The sequence below is a fragment of the Bombina bombina genome, chromosome 1 (assembly GCF_027579735.1).
Source record: "Bombina bombina isolate aBomBom1 chromosome 1, aBomBom1.pri, whole genome shotgun sequence".
NCBI lineage: Eukaryota > Metazoa > Chordata > Amphibia > Anura > Bombinatoridae > Bombina > Bombina bombina.
The window spans coordinates 515,152,344-515,175,243 of NC_069499.1; the positions used below are offsets into that span (position 1 = coordinate 515,152,344).

The following is a 22,900-nucleotide window of genomic DNA, read 5'->3' on the forward strand; positions in this document are numbered from 1 at the left end:
TAGCAAGGGCATACTAATATTTGGAGGAGACTTTAACATACCTCTGGAACCAGACGTGGACACCTCCGCGGGCACTACTAACATCTCCAAAAGAGACATCAAGAATATAAATACCCAAATCAGGTCCTTAGCCTTACTTGACACATGGCGCATACACCACCCCACTACCAGGGACTTTACTTTTTATTCACATCCACACAGGGTATACTCCCGTTTAGATTATATCCTGACAGACTCTATTGTTCTTGCAATTATCAAAAATGTATTCATACTAACTAAAACATGGTCTGACCACGCACCAGTCCTTTGTCAAATAGAATGGCCTGATAGCCCCCTGATACCCTTCAGATGGAGGTTGGAAGATAGCCTACTAGACCACCCACTCATACAACCAAAGATTGAGAAAGCAATAGAAGACTATTTTCACACGAACACCAGTCCTGACATGTCATGGACAAACTGTCAGATTCTACAGTGTAGCTTATGCTGTCTCTTTAAGCAATTGTCCTTACTCCCTATATAACCTCCCACTTCTCTTACCTCATTGCTGGATTAATGTTTTCACATCCCTGCATGAGAAAGCTTCTCAGCCAATCTGCTATCTGACATAGGGGAATCATTCTTCTGCTACACAGAGCAACCACTTCCTGTGCTGCAGCTCTCTCCCTCTCACACAGAACCACCTGTGTGCAGGACTGACATCATCAGCTACTGCCACAGCTCTCACCTCTCACTCTCAAGCTTGTTACATGCAGTTCAGCATTCTCATACACGCTGAACTCTTCTGTTCCTGGGAAACCTGTAGCAGCACTGGACTCTAACTCACTAAGGTCTAAGGCAGGTTGTATAACTTATTATCTTATGCTAAGTCAATTTAGCTTCATGCTTAGTAACCTGTGAATTGTTACTGAAATCTCTCTCTCTCATTTATACCTGATTGTATTTGTATGGTTACCTTCTGCTTAAAGCTATAACCTCCAAGTCTGCAGTGACTCTGGAGAAATAGTTTATAGGCAAACATTAAGACAGATAGTTTAATATTGCCAATTGCATATTGTAATTAAGCTATCTGTAACATCTATCACTTTGCTTAAGTTAACCTATTCAAGTAAGCTGCATAAATTCTACAGAACTGCTTTCAGGAAATCCTCACAAAAACAAGTAGACTCACACTTTTTGTTCAGGGTTATAACAGATTAATCCAGCCTAAATTTGTATAGGTTGAAAGCAGTTATGGAATTAACTGAAATCACTAATCAATTCACAGCACTTTCACAGCGTATGGATAATGTTACCCAGTCAATTAGAGAATTGCAAACTGAGTATCAATTGTTGAAAGATTGTGTTAGAGAAATGTATGCTTCAAAAACCGCTCAACCTGAACCGCAAGTGTCATTACCTGATAAATTTAGCGGTAATAGGTCTAATTTCAAAGAATTTAGAAATGCCTGTTTACTCCTGTTTGAACTCAAGCCTAAAACCTATAGCACTGATCGCCTTAAGGTTTTAACCATGATTTCCTATTTAAGGGGAGAGCCTCGCAGTTGGGCTGATAGTTTATTTGAAAACCAAAATACCTTATTGGATTCTTTTCAAGACTTTCTAAAAGCAGTTTCTTCTCTTTATGACGATCCTTTCAAGCAGGAATCCGCTGAGGCTTCACTCAGGGCCTTAAAACAAGGCCGGCATCCTGTGGAGGATTATATTTCACAATTTAAAATATTTGCCATTGAGTCAAAATGGAATGAGGCGTCACTGAGACACCAATTAGGAAGTGGGCTTAGTGAAGATATTAAGGATGAGTTGTCCCGCACAGGCGTACCCCAGAGACTGGAGGATCTTTGTAATCTCTGTACCACTATAGACCGACGACTACGTGAGCGTAAACATGAGAGGTCTAATACGTCAGCTCCCTACAAAAGGTTCACCCCCTCTCCATCAAGTTCCAAGGAAACCGAATCACCTATGGAAATAGGTTTTATGCGTGGTCCTCTCTCCACTAACGAGAAAAGTAGAAGGCGGGCATTGAGACTATGCTTGTACTGTGCCTCCCCAGAGCATGATGTGTCATCTTGTCCACTTCTTAAAAAGACAAAAGCTGGTAAGATAGAATTTAACACACTTAGTCTGTCTCTATCTAAACATACTCATTCTCATATAACGTTACCTCTTACTTTGCAGTGGGATCGCCACCACATAGAAGTTGAGGCTCTTATTGACACAGGAGCGTCATCAAGTTATATTGATATTCATTTTGTCAATTTAAATAAAATTCCCTTCCTAGCAAAACAGTCTCCTGTCTCTATTAATTTAGTTGATGGCTCTTCTCTCTCCACAGGCCCCATTACACATGAAACAACACCTTTATTACTCTGTACTAGATCTGGACATAGGGAATCAATATCTTTCGACTTAATTCCAAGTCCTCTATACCCAATTATCCTTGGGTTGTCTTGGTTACACATACACAAACCAACCTTTGACTGGCAACGTATGACTGTTGATTTAACTTCTTCCTACTGCACTCACTTGTTTTCCATTACCTCATATTTTACTCACAAAGGATGTTATATTACCTAGTGATCTAGAGGATTTTCAGGATGTGTTCAACAAAACAGAGGCACAGGTTCTACCGCCCCATAGGTCATACGATTGCCCCATTGACCTTTTGCCTGGTGCAACAATTCCCGTTGGGCACATATATCCTCTATCAAGACCTGAATTAGATCACTTAAAGTTATACCTACAAGAAAACCTAGCAAAAGGTTTTATTAGACCATCCACGTCCCCAGCTGGAGCTGGAATCTTTTTTGTTAAAAATAAAGACCAGTCACTTAGGCCCATAATTGACTATCGGGAGCTAAATAAAAGAACAAAGAAAAACTGTTACCCACTCCCGTTAATACCCGAACTTATTGAGAGGTTACGCACTGCCAAGATCTTTACAAAATTGGATCTCAGGGGTGCATATAACCTCATACGAATGAGGGCTGCAGATGAATGGTTGACAGCATTTAGAACTCGATATGGCCTTTACGAATATACTGTCATGCCGTTTGGTCTTTGTAATGCTCCAGCAACATTTCAATGCTTTATTAATGACATCTTTCATGACATCTTAGACAATTTTGTAGTTGTGTACCTAGACGATATACTTATCTTCTCTGAATCCCAACAACAACATTTAACTCATGTTAGAACAGTATTAGCTCGTTTAAGACAACACAAATTGTACGCAAAATTAGAGAAATGTGAGTTCAACAGGCCTGAAGTGACATTTCTGGGTTATGTTATCTCAAGCACAGGAATCACTATGGACGATTCAAAAATACATGCTATAACATAATGGCCAACTCCTAAAACCAAGAAACAGGTACAGAGGTTTCTTGGCTTTGCCAACTTTTACCGAAAATTTATACATAATTTTGCACACACGGCAAAACCTCTAACTGACCTAACTAAGGGAAAAAACTCATTTGACTGGACTAAGGACTGTGAAAGGGTATTCGAAAAACTAAAAACAGATTTCACCACAGCACCCATTCTGCAGTTCCCAGACCCCAACTTACAGTTTATTGTCGAAGTGGACGCATCAGATTATGCTCTCGGGGCTATACTCTCGCAAAAAACATCTTTAACAGATAAGTTACATCCAGTAGCATATCTCTCCAGACTCCTGTCTCCTGCTGAACGCAATTATCCCGTGGGGGAAAAAGAATTATTGGCAATTAAAACTGCATTTGAACAGTGGCGACACCTTCTAGAAGGTGCTACTTTCCCTGTTATAGTTATAACTGATCACAAAAACTTGCAATATTTACAGCAGAACAGAACCCTATCTTCCAGACAACTACGATGGAATCTATATTTTTCTCGTTTTGACTTTCTGATTATGTACCGGCCGGGAAGTCGTAATGGTAAAGCGGACGCACTATCCAGACGGGATTCTAGACCTCCTTCTGAAGAAGTTCCATCCACAGTCATTCCTAATTCTAAAATTCTGGGGTTACTTATATCCCCACATCCTGAATTCCAAACCTGTCAAACCCAGGATTCCTCAAAGCCATTGCATCTCTTGCAAGCAAGGGCGGACGGCTTATACTACCATGGAAACCTCCTTTACATACCACCGCAATATAGGTTACAACTCCTTTACTCCTGCCACGACTCTCCAACATCTGGACACTTAGGTCTTAATTAAACTCTGGACTTACTATGATGACACTATTGGTGGCCAGCGATGACCTCAACAGTTCAGGAATACATCGCACAGTGTACAACCTGTTCTACTTCCAAACCGTCTCGTCATTTCCCTGTTGGGTTACTCCAATCTTATCCAGTACCCGAAACTCCCTGGAGCCATATTGCTATGGATTTTATCGTTGACCTCCCAAGCTCTTTTTCCTTTTCTACAATACTAGTTGTTGTAGATCTTTTGAGTAAAATGGCACATTTTATTCCAGCAGTTGGGTTGCCGACAGCTCAGGAAACCAGTGAGTTATTCATTAAAGAAGTTGTTCAGTTACATGGACTTCCCACGGTGATACTCTCGGACAGGGGTTCACAGTTTACCTCACGTTTTTGGAAATCTCTTTGTCAAACTCTGCATATCACTCAAAAACTTACGACCTCTTACCATCCCCAATCCAACGGGCAAGTGGAACGAACCAACCAATGGTTGGAGCAGTATCTGCATTGCTTTTGCTCAAATCAACAAGAAATGTGGACAAAGCATTTAGCTTTGGCAGAGTTTGCCTACAACAATGCTACCAACTCCTCCACTCGACTTTGTCCATTCTACGTCAACTATGGCTTACATCCTAGAATCTTTCTTTTTACCCATACTTACCAAGTTCCAACCCAAAAGTGAATGATACAGTTAACGATATCTCTCAAACTTTCACCATTGCTCAACAAAATATACAACATACTCAAAATTCGCAGAAAAAATACTATGACTTACGTCACACTCCTCAACCAACGTATCAGATAGGCCAAATGGTATGGTTGTCAACGAAAAATTTAAAATTACATACTCCCTCAAAGAAATTGAGTAAATTATTCATTGGACCATTTCCAATTGTGGATATTAAAAATCCTGCTACTGTTACACTTAGTCTTCCCGACATCTATAAAATTCATCCCACATTTCATGTCTCTCTGGTAAAGCCTTGTCTTTCTGACAAATTATCTGCAAATACAGTCTCGCATACAGTCTCACACGATCAAGAGTATGAGGTGCAGTCTATCATTGACTCCAGACGTAGACGCGGGACACTGGAATACTTGATTCACTGGAAGGGCTTTGATCATTCTGAGGATACTTGGGAACCAGCTGCTTCTGTATCTGCCCTGAGATGTGTTTCCCTGTTTCATCGCCGAAACCCAGACCGTCCAGCTCCCTGAACCCTCGTGGTGGGTTCCTTTTCGGGGGGGCTATGTCAGATTCTACAGTGTAGCTTATGCTGTCTCTTTAAGCAATTGTCCTTACTCCCTATATAACCTCCCACTTCTCTTACCTCATTGCTGGATTAATGTTTTCACATCCCTGCATGAGAAAGCTTCTCAGCCAATCTGCTATCTGACATAGGGGAATCATTCTTCTGCTACACAGAGCAACCACTTCCTGTGCTGCAGCTCTCTCCCTCTCACACAGAACCACCTGTGTGCAGGACTGACATCATCAGCTACTGCCACAGCTCTCACCTCTCACTCTCAAGCTTGTTACCTGCAGTTCAGCATTCTCATACACGCTGAACTCTTCTGTTCCTGGGAAACCTGTAGCAGCACTGGACTCTAACTCACTAAGGTCTAAGGCAGGTTGTATAACTTATTATCTTATGCTAAGTCAATTTAGCTTCATGCTTAGTAACCTGTGAATTGTTACTGAAATCTCTCTCTCTCATTTATACCTGATTGTATTTGTATGGTTACCTTCTGCTTAAAGCTATAACCTCCAAGTCTGCAGTGACTCTGGAGAAATAGTTTATAGGCAAACATTAAGACAGATAGTTTAATATTGCCAATTGCATATTGTAATTAAGCTATCTGTAACATCTATCACTTTGCTTAAGTTAACCTATTCAAGTAAGCTGCATAAATTCTACAGAACTGCTTTCAGGAAATCCTCACAAAAACAAGTACACTCACACTTTTTGTTCAGGGTTATAACACAAACATACGGGAGGCACACAAATGCGTACTAAGAGGAGAGCTAATAAAACACAAAGCACACCTAGTACAACAGAGTAGAAATAAGTACAGATCCCTGTTGCGGGACTTAAAACACATAGAACAAAAGCATAAAAAAGAACCAAAAAATACAGAGCTTAACACCAGCCTTAACCAAATGAGAAAAGAACTAAACACGTTCCTTCAACAAGAACAACAGAAAAGAGCCGCTATGATCAAGGTCATAAAGCAGGGAGGCTTTTAGCCAGATCACTTAAACACAAACATATAAAAACACATATACGTCAACTTAAAGACAAAACAGGTCAGATTCAGTCTGATAGCATTTCAATCGCTGAAATATTTCGCTCATACTACTCAGATTTATATAATATTGCAAACGCTGAACACTCTGAGACGTTAGACAGTAAACGAGAGGCCATCTCCACATACTTGAGAAACAGAGATCTACCCAAATTAAACAACGAGCAATCCCAAACCTTAGATCTCCCCATTAGAGTGACTGAAAAAAAAGCGGCAGTTAAGGCCCTACCCACGGGAAAAAGCCCAGTTCCGGACGGTTTCGGTACCAAGTATTATAAAAAAATTGTTAACATCCTTGCACCGAGGCTCGCTAAGTTATTTGACTCCCTTGATAAGGCGAAGGGCTTTCCTGTCTCTATGCTTGAGGCCCATATCACGGTTTTGCCGAAGCCAGATAGACCCCCTGACATACTAGAAAACTTCAGGCCTATATCTCTCCTGAGCACAGATATAAAAATGATGGCAAGAATATTAGCTGATATGCTGAACCCATTACTCCCACAATTAGTAGCACCTGACCAGGTTAGCTTCATCGCAGGCAGAGAGGCCAGGGATAATACCCTGAAAATCCTGCAGCTGATGACACACGCAAGAAGTAAAAACTAACCCATGGCCCTTATTTTGACGGACGCCGAAAAGGCCTTTGATAGGGTGAACTGGGATTTTCTCAGGGCCACCCTGTCCAAAATGAACATAGGTAAACATTTCATAGACAAAGTTTTCTCCCTTTACACCAACCCCACTGCTAGAGTCAAAACCAATTCTGTCCTTTCTGACCCGTTTAAAATAAACAATGGTACACAATAGGGCTATCCACCTGTCGCCCATACTGTTTGCCATATCCATAGAAGCTTTGGCAAGCAGGATTAGGTCCGACCCGGGCATTAGAGGTGTATCTACACAACTGACAGAATACAAACTTGCAATGTATGCGGACAATGTCATACTTACCCTGACAGACTTATAAGCCTCCCTCCCAGCACTACTGGGAGTATTCACAGAATATGGTAAAGTGTCAAATTTCCACCTTAACCTGGTTTTGAATGTGAACATCCCCACACAATGTATAAATAGGGTGATAGAGAATTGTCCCCTACGCTTTCAGCAATCACAACTAAAATACTTAGGGATACTAATAACCAGCAACCACCAAGACCTATATGCGGCCAACTTCAAACTCCTACTGAACAATGTAGTAAGAGATCTTTCAAGTTGGAAAAACAAGCCACTATCTTGGATAGGGAGAATTCACACTATTACAATGAATATCATACCTCATATATTTATATGTGCTACAAACACTACCCATAACTTTGCCGAAAGAATATCTTAAAGGGACACTGAACCCAAAATTTTTATTTTCTGATTCAGATAGAGCATGCAATTTTAAGCAACTTTCTAATTTACTCCTATTAGCTGATGTTCTTCATTCTCTTGGTATCTTTATTTGAAAAGCAAGAATGTAAGTTTAGACGTAAGCCCATTTTGATGAACAACCTGGGTTGTTCTTGCTGATTGGTGAATACATTCATCCACCAATAAATAAGTGCTGTCCAAGGTACTGGAATTAATTTTTCAAATAAAGATAGCAAGAGAACGAAGAAAAAAAAGTGTCCCTTTAATCAGTTGCAGTGTAACATAGAAAAAATTATATGGAGCGGAATTAGACCCAGAGTGCCAAAAAAAACACTATACTTACCTAAAAAGAGGGGAGGATTGGGACTTCCACTTATTCCACTATACAGACTAGCAACAATATTTCAAAGAATAGTAGATTGGAGTCAACACTCTATCAACAAGCAGTGGATACAACTGGATAGGGAAAGTTTGCATCTGGAAAACGTGGGTGGGCTGGCATGGCTACAATCATCACACAGACCAGACAAAATTCGAGAAAACCCACTACTAGCAGAATTCTTCGCACAATGGGATGCAATTTTTATTGAAAACCCGGACTTCTCATTCATGCAAAAATTTAAAGCAGAACAGCCAGCCCCCCCCCCCCCCCCCCACAATTAAGGGACCGGACATTGCACCAGAGGGGAAAATCCTTTCACTACAGGAGATAACAGGCAAAATGGCAAATACTCACTTGTCCTGGTTCACTCACACGCAACTAACACACTACCTCAATACCCACAAACAAAAACACAATATGTCACGCCCGCTAACACCCTTTTAACACCTTTGCACACTGACACATTACCCCCCGCCATACCATTTCATCGCTGTACAGGATTCTCACAGACCCTTGTTCTGGCGCTCTCCCTTCTTATTGTCATAAATGGACATTAGAACTAGGCATAGACATCTCCCCTAAAGAATGGTCCAAAATTTTTCACACATAAAAGAGCATCATCCTCAGCCAAGATTCAAGAAATGAATTATAAATTCCTGTCTCGTTGGTACCTAACACCAATACGCCTACAAAAAATATATAAAAATGTCAGTAAACATTGTTGGAGGGGCTGTGGCGAACACGCGGACATGCTTCACGTTTGGTGGCACTGTGACAGGCTGGGCACCTTCTGGAGAGACATAATCACACATATCAACAAAACATTATCTACACATATCACAGTCGAACCATACATCTTACTATTCCATAAACTACCAGATGAGGTAAAGCAGTCATTGTTACACATAATGATAAACAGTGCTAAAACTTTAATACCACAGAGATGGAAAACTGCGGACATACTGGACATCTCCTCTTGGAAACACCAAGTAGACAATTTGCTTTTATTGGAGAGATACCACTATCTCAAAAACAACGAGCTGGTTCAGAACGAATACATGATTATGAGATGGAGTGCAAACAGAGACAGCCAGTAATACTCATTCACAGGCAGGACTGATGAAACAATCCATAACTCACTAAACGTTAGATAAGTGACATCAATACATGGACCTCTGGAATTGTAACTAAATTACTCTATTTCACTCATATGAAGACTGATGCAAGTTAAACACAAGAATTAACACTGTTGAAATGTACATTGTTGAGGTATAAGCATTATATATCAAACTTTTTTATGCTCCCAATTGTTGTGATACTATTGAAGGGTTGATCTGATCTGCAAAATATTATACAGAATATTAGGGTTGAATTGTATCAAACATTGGGATGGGGGGAGGCTTTTCCCTTACCCATCCTAAATCATTGTTATCAATATTTTAAGAACATTTCTAAATGTTGCACCTAAAAACACCAAATTGATGGTGAGCATTTTTGTTACTGTAGCTACTTTGCCTTTTTACTCTTCACTTTTGAATACAGTACAGGCTTTTGTGTAAAAACTGATGGAGCTGCGCCTCCAAAATATGTAAACTTTCTCTTGACACAAATAAAGATGATTTTAAAAAAAAACAAATAAAAAAACAAAAACAACAACTTTCTAATCCCGATATATTGAAATTGGAACCCTGTAGGGATTTATTTGAATGCTACTACCTCATTTCAAATGATGCGGTAAGCTTCTTATATTGGGTATAAGGATAATATGTCCTTGTCAGGTACATATGTTTTCCTCGTGCCTTTCTGTTCACATCTTGTTATGAGTCAGAAGCTCACCAATGTATGCAATAAAACCAGGCACATAAATAAAGCCAATAGTATTTTAACAGCAAAATATCACTGTACACAATAGGTTAACACTCACTTGGTGTAACTTCAGACATATAAGGTATGATCATTTTTTAACTTTATACCAGAATAAAGGCTTGATGGTTTTACCCAGAGTACCTTTAGGAGGTTTCCTTACTACAAGTAGGAGTCTGACCTTGGGAAATTTTAAATGGATTATAAAGAAGTCACAAACAGAGCAACCCGGTATGTTGTTGGATTGAAGGAGAGTTCTGCTCTAATCGAGTAGCTGTATATAAAGTGTGTGTGTGTTTTTAAATAGTTTAATTATAACTTACCACATTTATACATAGCCTTGTCCTTTTATGGTTGAGCTCAGATCTTTGTCTACAGATTTTCCATTTTATTTTATTTTTTTTCAGGATAATTTTGGATTTGACAAGATTGAAGTGCGAGATAATGGAAATGGAATCAAAGCAGCTGATGCACCTGTGATGGGAGTGAAGCACTACACTTCGAAAATCAACAGTCATGAAGATTTGGAGAAATTAGAGACGTATGGCTTTCGAGGAGAAGCTTTAGGCTCAATCTGCTCTGTAGCTGAGGTGTGGTTTGAGCATACAGTATCTGTCAACATTTTCTTAAATAAATTCCACATATAAACTTGAAAATCAGATTACATTAAATATTGTATAATTATAATTTCTTTATTGCCTGAGCACCTAACCAATTGCACTGTTATAATTATGCCACTGACCCAATTAGCAGTGCTAGTCACACAACCTAGCTGTACAAGTAGTGGCAGATTTCACTTGGAACCAGCAGTTCTCTGTGGCTCACAAGTGGGTGATTAAACACACAGAGTTGCAGGCTCGTTAATGATATTGCATTCTCCAATAAATTATAGCATGTGATTTTATTTATTTTTTACTATGATGGCTCTTTAAGACCAGCTGTGGGGAGCCAGCATCATTTAGGCTGTATGCAACTTTTTTGGAATGATATATAATAATACATTTTGATTGACTGCTCTTTTTTTTTTATAATTAGGTTTAGTTGACCATAGAAGTGCTTGGAAAACAAAAGCCTAGGAGCTCCATTTTTTTAAAATCAAAATCTTGTTGAATATTACAAAAAGATGGATAATAGCTAAAGTCCCATAGGGAGTGGTATGTGCAGTCTGGCTTCCTACTAAGGCCTAGGGTATAATTGTTTCATGAGAACATAACTAATATATGGAGACTTGGAATAGGTGTCTTACTTTTTTTGTATAGAGTAATGCGATGTTTTGTGTCTCTGGAGTTTTAATTTAATATAAAGTTTCATTTCCTGTGCTTTTTAATTGTGAGCTATATGGCTTACAAGTAAAATGGATTTAAAGGACCAGTCAACACAGCAGATTTGCATAATCAACAAATGCAAGATAACGAGACAATGCAATAGCACTTAGTCTGAACTTCAAATGAGTAGTAGATTTTTTTTCTGACAATTTTAAGGTATGTCTTTTTCCACTCCCCCTGTACCATGTGACAGCCATCAGCCAATCACAAATGCATACACGTACCATGTGACAGCCATCAGCCAGTCACAAATGCATACACACTTATTCTTGCACATGCTCAGTAGGAGCTGGTGACTCAAAAAGTTTAAATATAAAAAGAATGTGCACATTTTGTTAATGGAAGTAAATAGGAAAGTTGTTTAAAATAGCATTCTCTGAATAATGAAAGTTTAATTTTGATTGAGTGTCCCTTTAAGTAGTGCATATAACTAAATTTGCATTTGTGATAAAAGAAACCTAAGAAAACTAACATTTACATGTTATAGTATATAGTATATACAAAAATAAAAATAAAACATTTTTGTGTATTATAGTAACAATAAATACAATGAAACTTGCAAGTTTTACTGTCTACGCCTTGTTAAAATGTAGTTTTGTTTTTTTTAATTGTTAGGTTCAAATAACTACGAAGACCGCTTCTGATGAATTTAGCACCCTTTATGTTTTGGATAGTAGTGGGCATATTATTTCTCAAAAACCATCACACCTTGGACAGGGTAAGTTATTTTTATGTTTAGTACCTGAATTTCTTTCATATAGGTGGTGAGAGTCCATTATCAATTACTCCTGGGAATTAGTGTTCCTGGCCACTAGTAATAGGCAAAGATTCCTAAACCCCTCCCACCTTACTGGTAACTAGTCTTGTCTTTGCCTCTGCAGGAGGAAGGGGAAGAATGAAAGTGTATGCTTCAGCTATGGTGCAAGGATCTTTGTCAGAGAATTTATTCTCTTGTATGTATGGGAGAATATATATACATAATGTTAGTTAACTTTAAAGACAAAAAGCTTTACTGCTGTTGGTGTGATACACACACGATTTTGTGATAACATTATATGTTAAAAGGAATTTAGTTATAAAAGGCAGCGTTTCTAACTGACGTTAACCTATGCTAGTGTAATACACACAGTGAGTTCATTAAGAAAATATTACTATTATAATAAATTGAGTTGCAACTTGTTTCTAGTTTACTAGGACACATGAATATGGTCCGTATCTATACCTATATATAATGAATTAGGTAATCTGTGTGTTTGCAGTGTTCTGTTGATAGTGATATAGGGCTTTTAGTCAGAAATCGGCCGACTGGGTAACCCCCATGAAGTTTGCAGGCAGGAGGACGTCTTTGAGCTCATAGCAATGCCTGTTTGAATGCTTGATAATAGATGTTAACCCTATACCTCCAAAAGCACTTATTTTCACCATTCACACTCCCCATTAGCTACCTGGCCAAATCTTTTGTTTTTAATTAGTGTTGGGTTCTAATTTGATATAAGGATCGGATGTGATATTCCCTATTCCTTCTACCCAACTTTAGATTAATGTTGTTGTTGTTTTTCTAATTAATAAGGTGTTACATTTTAAATTACTTTTTCTGCAAGGATCTTTGTCAGATAATTTATTTGGTTCCTACGACAAGACAGTCCCTGTCTTTATGGCTAGATTATCAGCCTGTCTTTTTGGTAGGAACTAGGAATGAGGACTAGAACCTTACTACAAGTGTTGTCTTATACACACCAAAAAAAGTAATAATACCCAGAATACAATATAATTGAACAAATTTGTCCTCATTTCTCTTATATGTACGGGAGAATATATATATATATATATATATATATATACATAATGTTAGTTTCTCCCATTATTTCCTTCTTTTTCTCCCACGATGTTCATTATTGTTTTAAATTTAGACGAGTGATATACTGGTTTAAATATATATTTTTCTTTTTAATTCTCACTTTATCTTTTCCATCTTAATATGGGAAGAGTCCATAATTGCATTCCTTGTGGGAAATACTGAACCTTGCCACCAGGAGGAGGCAGAGGCACCCCAGCCAAAGGCTTAAATACTTCCCCCACTTCCTCATAACCCCAGTCATTCTTTGCCTTTCGTCACAGGAGGTTGTCAGAGAAGAGTTAGAAGATTTTGGAGTCGTCTCTTATGGATGGTAGTACTCTTCAAGATGGGACTGGAGTTTTAAGTAGTCCTGTCAGCCTCTCAGTGAGAGCATGGATGAAAGTTAGAGTCCGGAGATGCAGGGAGAGTCTTTATGAGAATCCATCCTGACTTATATTACCGCTCCATAGGCAATCAGCGTTGACGAGTTTCGCTGCCTGCTTTCTTCACTCAAGTCCATGTCAGTAGTGATGCTACAATCTGTCACACTTGAAGGGCCATGTTCCTTTTCCACGACGTAGATTCTAGTAAGATCGTTTCATATTTTATACATGTATGATAACGCAAGAAGACATGGTGACAGTATGACTCCTTTTATCTGTATAGAATCAAGGGTTAATATCTCCTTAGGGGGATTATTGAACGGGGGGGGGGGGATAATCTTATATGTTTATTTGATTTTATGCTGCTTTTATGTGTGAGATGTTATGGGCTCATAGGCTGTTATGGAATATACAGGTTTCACTTTCACTTTGAGAGCCATGCAGCTTACAAGCTTGGCGTGCTTTCTCATAGCAGGGTCAGTCCTGCATTGTGCACTATGTGATTCAGTCCATTTTTCCTGACCGGGTGTCTATCAGAGATGAGTCATAAATCTCTGTACTGTCTGGGTCATAGGAGGTGGTGAGTGCCCCAGCCATTGGGGTATAAGGGTGCTGTTTTATTGAATAAAATAAGATGTTTTATTTCTCTAGTTCTCCGGTTATTGCACTAGCGATGGAGGATTCTGTTACTTTAGAGGGCACTCTCTCTCTATTCCTAATGAGTAATTCCTGTTTATATGGTGAGGAGGCTTTAGTTCCGCCCTCTCAATTATGTTTCATATGCCTTGATAATGTGATAATATCAAACATGTTTGATACCACGGAGCTGTCCACCTCTGAGGAGTTGTCGTCCATTGAGGTGCGTACCCTACATTCTTATATCTCTACACATGCAGTTTTTCCGTAGCATTGCTGATCCTCCATCTGGAGGGGACCTTTTTTCACCAGACGTTACTGCTCAGTTCAGACGGCGGTGTCTGTGGCCTTTTAATGCTTTACCTCGCCCTAAAATTTTCCAAAATTTTACAAGTTTGATGTTTTTGCTTCTGCTGAAGCAGCCTTTGGGATAAAGGTTGTGGTGCCCTCAGATTAGGGTCCGCCTATCTTTTTTCCCTCCCATTAGCATTCTGTGTACTCTAGAGCTTGGGTATATGTTTCCCACAAGTAAGGAATGCAGCTGTGGACTCTTCCCATATTAAGATAGAAAACCTAAATTATGCTTACCTGATAATTTCATTTCCATCTGTATGGGAAGAGTCCACAGCTCCCGCCCGTGTTCTCCGATGGGCGGCCCTAAATTTGAAATGTTTTCTTCTGGCACCTTTTTCACCCTGATATTTCTCCTACTGTTCCTTGTTCCCTCGGCAGAATGACTGGGGTTTTGAGGAAGTGGGGGAGGTATTTAAGCCTTTGGCTGGGGTGTCTTTGCCTCCTCCTGGTGGCCAGGTTCAGTATTTCCCACAAGTAAGGAATGCAGCTGTGACTCTTCGTATACAGATGGAAATGAAATTATCAGGTAAGCATAATTTATGTTTTTATATTTGTAATTTTTATGCAACTATCCTGTATCACCCATATACTGAGAATCTTTTTGGTTCTATAGAATTAAATCCTAAAATCCACAACTATAGTTATATTGTTAAAATAACCTCAAAATAGTGATTGATGAAGTTTTTATATTTGACTCTCAACAATTCTTGATCATCTTGTATACTGTCATTTAGTTTATCTGTTCCTCTTTCCCTCCACTGGAACCTGCTTTTCACTGAGGCTGGCAATGATATTGAATTGCCAGCATAAAAGTTAACACAATTGAATTTTACCAATGCACTAATTATAACCACACTGAATACTTAATTGACACAAGACATCTATTGGCTGATATGGCCTATTTAAGGTCCCAGTGCAGGTTAGAGCATTGTCTCTAATGAAGCGCATGGACGCATGCGTGAAACGCGTCAGGAATTAGGGAGCACCTTACTGCCCATTACAGGCTCTGTTCCGGTAAACCTTTGGATCTACAGCACAGTCTTTTTGGTAGCTTTTTTTTGGCTTTCAGGCTGGGATGTAGTTTTGGGGGTCTGTGAAAGCTGAAAGTGCAGGGAGTTTTGTCTCCTTGAGTGAAGTATTTTCAAATATATGTTTTGAAAGCTTTGTGTATTTTAAAGTCCCTACAGAGTTTGCGCCTGCTGAGTCTCATCTGTGTTTTTTTATTTAGACAATGTCAGTGGCATATATCAATCATCAAGGGGGGGGCTCTCTTAGCCCCTTAGCCATGGGGTAAGTATCTTGGATTCTTTCCTGGACAGGGGATATTTGTTGTCTAATCCCTGCATTTTATATTTTTGTAACTGGAAAGCAGATTTTCTCAGTCATCATTTCTTGCATTCAGGGAAATGCTTTCTTTATCTGGATGTTTTCAATTTGAGTTTGATTCTTTGAGGTCTCCCAGAGGTAGATCTGATGGCTTCTTTGTTGAACATCTAGCTTCCCAGGTTTTTTTTTGCGAGGTCCAGGGATCCTATGGCAGAGTTTGTGGATGCTCTTAGAGCTTCCTGGTTATTTCATTTAGCTTTTTTTTTTCCCTTTTCTTCTTTTTCCAAAGGTGATTGCTAGGATCAGGCAGGATAGATCATCTGTGTCTCTCTTTGCTCTGGCTTGGGCTCTGTTTCAAGGTCTGTTCTTTCAAATCAGGAACTCAAGTTTCTAAACTTGATGGTTTGGAGATTGAATGTTTAGTTCTTAGACAGAGAGTTTTCTGTAGTTTTTTCTGTAGATTTTGGTTTAGGCTTATAAAACCTGTGACCAGGGAGGTTTTCCATAAGATTTGGAAGGTCTTTTTTCCCCTAGTGTATAGTTTATGATTTTCCCTAGTTTTCTTTCAGAAATCCTAGGATTCTGCTTTTTCCTCAGCTTTTTCTTATTTATCCGCCAATTCTTTAAATGGTCAGTTTTCAGCTCTTTTTGTTTCACAGGAAGATTGCTAATCTTTTTGACTTTCTATGTTTTTTTCTGACTTTAGTTATGGTTAAGACTGTCATTGAGCCATTTTTTCCTCCTTGGAACCATAATTAAGGGTTTTTCTTCATAAATGGAAAGAGTCCACAGCTGCATTCATTAATTTTGAGAAATTCAGAACCTGGCCACCAGAAGGAGGCAAAGACACCTCAGCCAAAGGCTTAAATACCTCCCCCACTTCTCTCATCTCCCAGTCATTCTTTGCCTTTCGTCCCTGGAGGTTGGCAGAGAAGTGTCAGAACTTTTCGATAGTCTTTTATGGAGGGAAGTGCTCTTCGGCATGGGACTGGAATTTTAAGTAGTCCTATCAGCCTCTCAGTGAGAGCATGGGGGAGAGTCCTTCTGCGAAACTATCCTGAATCATATTAACAGCTCCACAAGCAATCAGCGTTGACAAGTTTCGCTGCCTGCTTTTTCTCTCAAGTCCATGGCAGAAGCAACCCTACTATCTGTCACACTTGAAGAGCCGTCTTCCTGTTTAATTTTTCTTATTTCATTTTACTTTTATCATAGATGTATTGTAATTACAACTGTTTATCCGAGAGGGGCTTCAACCTTTCGGGGATAACTTTAACATAGTGTCTCAGTTAGGCTCCTTTTTGTATCTAGGAATCAAAGGTTAATATCTCCTGAAAGGGGGTTATTGAACAGGGGGGTTTATAATCATGTTTGTTATGTGATTCTGTCTGCTACTGTGTAGTGTTGCTTCTACTTATGGTTATTTTGGAACATAAAGGCCTATGTCTAGTGACGCAGCCTTTACGGTCGGGCGCGCTTTTGCATGGACTGCACAGTTTACCTTGTGACTCCATTTCCGCTTTCCTGACCGTGTGGCGATGGAGAAATCCTGGTCCGCTGGTGTCTGGTTCTCTGGAGGTGGTGAGTGCCCCAGCCATTGGGGGTGTAAGGTGCCATTTAGATTTTTCTTATTGGTCCATTTTTTATTCAGTGTCCCAGTTATGGAGGATTCTGATTTTTTTTTTGGAGACGGATGTCTCTGATTCAGACTTTACTTCATGCGAAGAATATGAATTGGCCCGGGTGATACATGCCCATCAGTTATATTTCGAATGCCGTTTTAGAGTGCTCTGGATCGGGGAATCAGGTGCCCACTGAGCCATCCTCCTCTGGGGATTCTATTTCTCACGAGACAAGTTCCGTACCACGAACTCTTACTATGCAGGTAGGTAACTCAAACGCTACTTATCCTTCTAGGGAGTGTGGGCTGTTACCATCAGAGGTTACGACACGGTTCCGCATGGCCATATCTTTGGCGCTGGCACACATGCACCTTCCAGGAGTGTGCTTTTGATATTATCCGTGTTCCGTTAACCGGGGTTCTTCAGGCGTGGGATTACCTGGTCCAGTTCAGCGCTCCGGAGGAGCGACTGCCCCTGAGGCCTCAGGGGGTCATCCTTCGGGGCCGGTGTTTTCTTTTGTCCCGGCGGAGGTATGTTACGCCTTTTGTTATAGACTGGCGCGCCTTTGTGTTCTTCTAAGGCACGTTTTTGGCGTTGCTGGAGGATCCCAATTTTTAATGGGTCTGGGGATTATCAGTCTTAATCTTCGACTGGCTTGCATGCATAGACATAAGGGGATTAAGTAATCTTCTTATAGTCTTTGTTATTTGTGTATGCTTTTCCAGTTCTGAGCTTGGAAGTCTCGGACCCCTGTTGGGCTGGTCCTGCCGCTCTGTCCGTTCTTCCTGGGCGATAACCTACGGGTTGCCTTAACTTTTATTTTCTTCCAGTGAGGATGATTTTTATTTGGTTTAAAGCTCAGGATGTGGTGTGATGTTTCCTTCGGGATCTTTCTTCTCTGGAATTAATACTTTCGATTTTGTGGTCGCATTGTTTACAAAGGTCTGTCTGACTGTTCTTTATCCCTCCATCTTGGGGGGGAGACTCTATGTGGCCTTGACAGTGCTGTGGCCCTAGGTTTCAGGCTGGTCCTGACTGGGTACAAATCCTTCTGTCTTTGAGGCCTAGTTCAGAAATGTTGCGCCTTTTTATGTCTGGTTGGTCTGGTGAGGGCGCCTAGTGACCACAATATGCTTTGTGTTGTTTACATGTTTTATTTTACAGGCTTAAACTAGCATCCTGAGAGGACTTGAGGGTCTGTGGTTGCTTAGGGGCATGGGGGATTGCAGTCCTCATTTGCCTTTCATGCTAGTAGGCCGGGACTCCGTTGAGATCCACATCGACATGCTCAGTCGTTTCAGATTTGTCCGGGAACTAGAGTGTTCCTTCCCATTGTGGGTTGGAGGCTTGGAGGATTTAGGTCCTTCATACCGCCGTTCTTACGGTTTTGGCTTTCATGGTCTTTTTGGAAGTGTCCTTTTAGGACTTGTTCCTTTTAGAGGTTCTCTTCCTTTGGGTCGAGACTTTCTGGACTTCGTCCGGTTTTTCTGGCGGCTTTGGCCACTTAATTAGGAAGTGAATGCCGTGAGGCTCTGTCTTCCTTTGGGAGGTAGTCGTCTCCATATCAGGGGCGATAGGAAGTGTTGTCTCTTTTTCTAAGCTTTTTGCTTAGGGGATGTTTTTCTGCCTGGGTGCATTCTTCTGCCTTGGGTGTGGTCCTCTGGAACGTTAATCTGAAAGGATTATGGAGACTAGCCTTTCTTCTACTCTCTTTCGGGTGACTCTGTTCTCGTTCTCATTTCCCTTAGTGTTGCCCTTGGGGCCTTTGGGCTCTAGGGAAATTGCGTGACTTTGTCAAGGCCTAGCACCTTGTTGGGGGGGTGTTTTCCTCCGGGTAAGAGTATTCTCTTCCCTTTGGTCTGGGAATTACGAGTGAGTCCTGCACCCGTTCTCTGGGTTTCCTGGTTCTCATCCCCTGTGAGTCTGATTGCTTCAGACAGGGTATCCTGTGTTCCCTGGGGGATGACGTTTGTTCTAGGATGATTCTGGGCCCCAGGTCTAGGGTTCTTGTCTTATTTCACATCCACTTTTGGGTACTGGTTATAAACTTTAAGGCCTGACCTTTTTCTCTGTTGGGTCAACAGTGGTGTGTGTGTGATTTCTCTTGTTAAGTGTATCCAGTCCACGGATCATCCATTACTTGTGGGATATTCTCCTTCCCAACAGGAAGTTGCAAGAGGATCACCCACAGCAGAGCTGCTATATAGCTCCTCCCCTCACTGCCATATCCAGTCATTCTCTTGCAACTCTCAACTAAGATGGAGGTCGTAAGAGGACTGTGGTGTTTTATACTTAGTTTATATCTTCAATCAAAAGTTTGTTATTTTTAAATGGTACCGGAGTGTACTGTTTATCTCGGGCAGTATTTAGAAGAAGAATCTGCCTGCGTTTTCTATGATCTTAGCAGAAGTAACTAAGATCTTTTGCTGTTCTCACATATTCTGAGGAGTGAGGTAACTTCAGAGGGGGAATAGCGTGCAGGTTTTCCTGTAATAAGGTATGTGCAGTTAAAATATTTTTCTAGGGAATGGAATTTGCTAGAAAATGCTGCTGATACCGAAGTAATGTAAGTAAAGCCTTAAATTCAGTTATAGCGACTGGTATCAGGCTTATTAATAGAGATACATACTCTTATAAAAGTGTATTTTAAAACGTTTGCTGGCATGTTTAATCATTTTTTACATATGTTTGGTGATAAAACTTATTGGGGCCTAGATTTTTCCACATGGCTGGCTTGAATTTTGCCTAGAAACAGTTCCCTGAGGCTTCCCACTGTTGTAATATGAGTGGGAGGGGCCTATTTTGGCGTTTTTTTGCACAGCAAAAATTACAGACACAGACATCCAGCTTCTTCCTGCATGATCCAGGACTTCTCTGAAGGGCTCAAAAGGCTTCAAAAGTCGTATTGAGGGAGGTAAAAAGCCACAGTAGAGCTGTGGCAGTTGTTGTGACTGTTTAAAAAACGTTTTTGTCATTTTTTATTCCGTTTTTGGTATTAAGGGGTTAATCATCCATTTGCAAATGGGTGCAATGCTCTGCTAACTTATTACATACACTGTAAAAATTTCGTTAGTGTAACTGCATTTTTTCACTGTTATTTCAAAATTTGGGAAAATTTGTGTTTCTTAAAGGCGCAGTAACGTTTTTTATATTGCTTGTAAACTTGTTTTAAAGTGTTTTCCAAGCTTGCTAGTCTCATTGCTAGTCTGTTTAAACATGTCTGACACAGAGGAACCTACTTGTTCATTATGTTTGAAAGCCATGGTGGAGCCCCATAGGAGAATGTGTACTAAATGTATTGATTTCACCTTAAACAGTAAAGATCAGTCTTTATCTATAAAGAATTATCACCAGAGGGTTCTGTCGAGGGGGAAGTATGCCGACTAACTCTCCCCACGTGTCAGACCCTTCGCCTCCCGCTCAGGGGACGCACGCTAATATGGCGCCAATTACATCAGGGACGCCCATAGCGATTACCTTGCAGGACATGGCTGCAATCATGAATAATACCCTGTCAGAGGTATTATCTAGATTGCCTGAATTAAGAGGCAAGCGCGATAGCTCTGGGGTTAGGAGAGATACAGAGCGCGCAAATGCTGTTAGAGCCATGTCTGATATTGCGTCACAGTATGCAGAACATGAGGACGGAGAGCTTCAGTCTGTGGGTGACATCTCTGACTCGGGGAAACCTGATTCAGAGATTTCTAATTTTAAATTTAAGCTTGAGAACCTCCGTGTATTGCTTGGGGAGGTATTAGCTGCTCTGAATGACTGTAACACAGTTGCAATTCCAGAGAAATTGTGTAGGCTGAATAGATACTATGCGGTGCCGGTGTGTACTGACGTTTTTCCTATACCTAAAAGACTTACAGAAATTTTTAGCAAGGAGTGGGATAGACCCGGTGTGCCCTTTTCCCCACCTCCTATATTTAGAAAAATGTTTCCAATAGACGCCACTACACGGGACTTATGGCAGACGATCCCTAAGGTGGAGGGAGCAGTTTCTACTTTAGCAAAGCGTACCACTATCCCGGTTGAGGACAGTTGTGCTTTTTCAGATCCAATGGATAAAAAATTGGAGGGTTACCTTAAGAAAATGTTTATTCAACAAGGTTTTATTTTACAGCCCCTTGCATGCATTGCGCCTGTCACTGCTGCGGCGGCGGCATTCTGGTTTGAGGCCCTGGAAGAGGCCATCCAGACAGCTCCATTGAATGAAATTATTGACAAGCTTAGAACGCTTAAGCTAGCTAACTCATTTGTTTCTGATGCCATTGTTCATTTGACTAAACTAACGGCTAAGAATTCCGGATTCGCCATCCAGGCGCGTAGGGCGCTATGGCTTAAATCCTGGTCAGCTGACGTGACTTCAAAGTCTAAATTACTCAACATTCCTTTCAAGGGGCAGACCTTATTCGGGCCTGGCTTGAAGGAAATTATTGCTGACATTACTGGAGGCAAGGGTCATACCCTTCCTCAGGACAGGGCCAAATCAAAGGCCAAACAGTCTAATTTTCGTGCCTTTCGAAATTTCAAGGCAGGAGCAGCATCAACTTCCTCCGCTTCAAAACAAGAGGGAACTGTTGCTCATTCCAGACAGGCCTGGAAACCTAACCAGTCCTGGAACAAGGGCAAGCAGGCCAGAAAGCCTGCTGCTGCCCCCAAGACAGCATTAAGGAACGGCCTCCTATCCGGAAACGGATCTAGTGGGGGGCAGACTTTCTCTCTTCGCCCAGGCGTGGGCAAGAGATGTTCAGGATCCCTGGGCGTTGGAGATCATATCTCAGGGATATCTTCTGGACTTCAAAGCTTCTCCTCCACAAGGGAGATTTCATCTTTCAAGGTTATCAGCAAACCAGATAAAGAAAGAGGCATTCCTAAGCTGTGTGCAAGACTTCCTAGTAATGGGAGTGATCCATCCAGTTCCGCGGACGGAACAAGGACAGGGATTTTATTCAAATCTGTTTGTGGTTCCCAAGAAAGAGGGAACCTTCAGACCAATCTTGGATCTAAAGATCTTAAACAAATTCCTCAGAGTTCCATCATTCAAAATGGAAACTATTCGGACCATTCTACCCATGATCCAAGAGGGTCAGTACATGACCACAGTGGACTTAAAGGATGCCTACCTTCACATACCGATTCACAAAGATCTAAGACCGCGAGGCATAGCGGTGGCTCCGTATCTAGACGACATCCTGATACAGGCGTCAAGCTTTCAAATTGCCAAGTCTCATACAGAGATAGTTCTGGCATGGGTGGAAAGTGAACGTGGAAAAGAGTTCTCTGTCACCACTCACAAGAGTCTCCTTCCTAGGGAC

At 40.7% G+C, this 22,900-nt stretch overlaps 1 protein-coding gene across 3 annotated transcripts in view; it reads left to right on the forward strand.

Moving 5' to 3' along the window:
* Positions 1-22,900, forward strand: part of PMS1 (PMS1 homolog 1, mismatch repair system component) — a 508,329-nt gene that overhangs the window by 161,465 nt on the left and 323,964 nt on the right. For all 3 annotated transcript variants that reach the window (XM_053698612.1, XM_053698613.1, XM_053698614.1), the window contains exons 3-4: positions 10,504-10,686; positions 12,037-12,139. In XM_053698612.1, the coding sequence (XP_053554587.1) occupies positions 10,504-10,686; positions 12,037-12,139 (286 nt within the window). The remainder of the gene's footprint in view (positions 1-10,503; positions 10,687-12,036; positions 12,140-22,900) is intronic.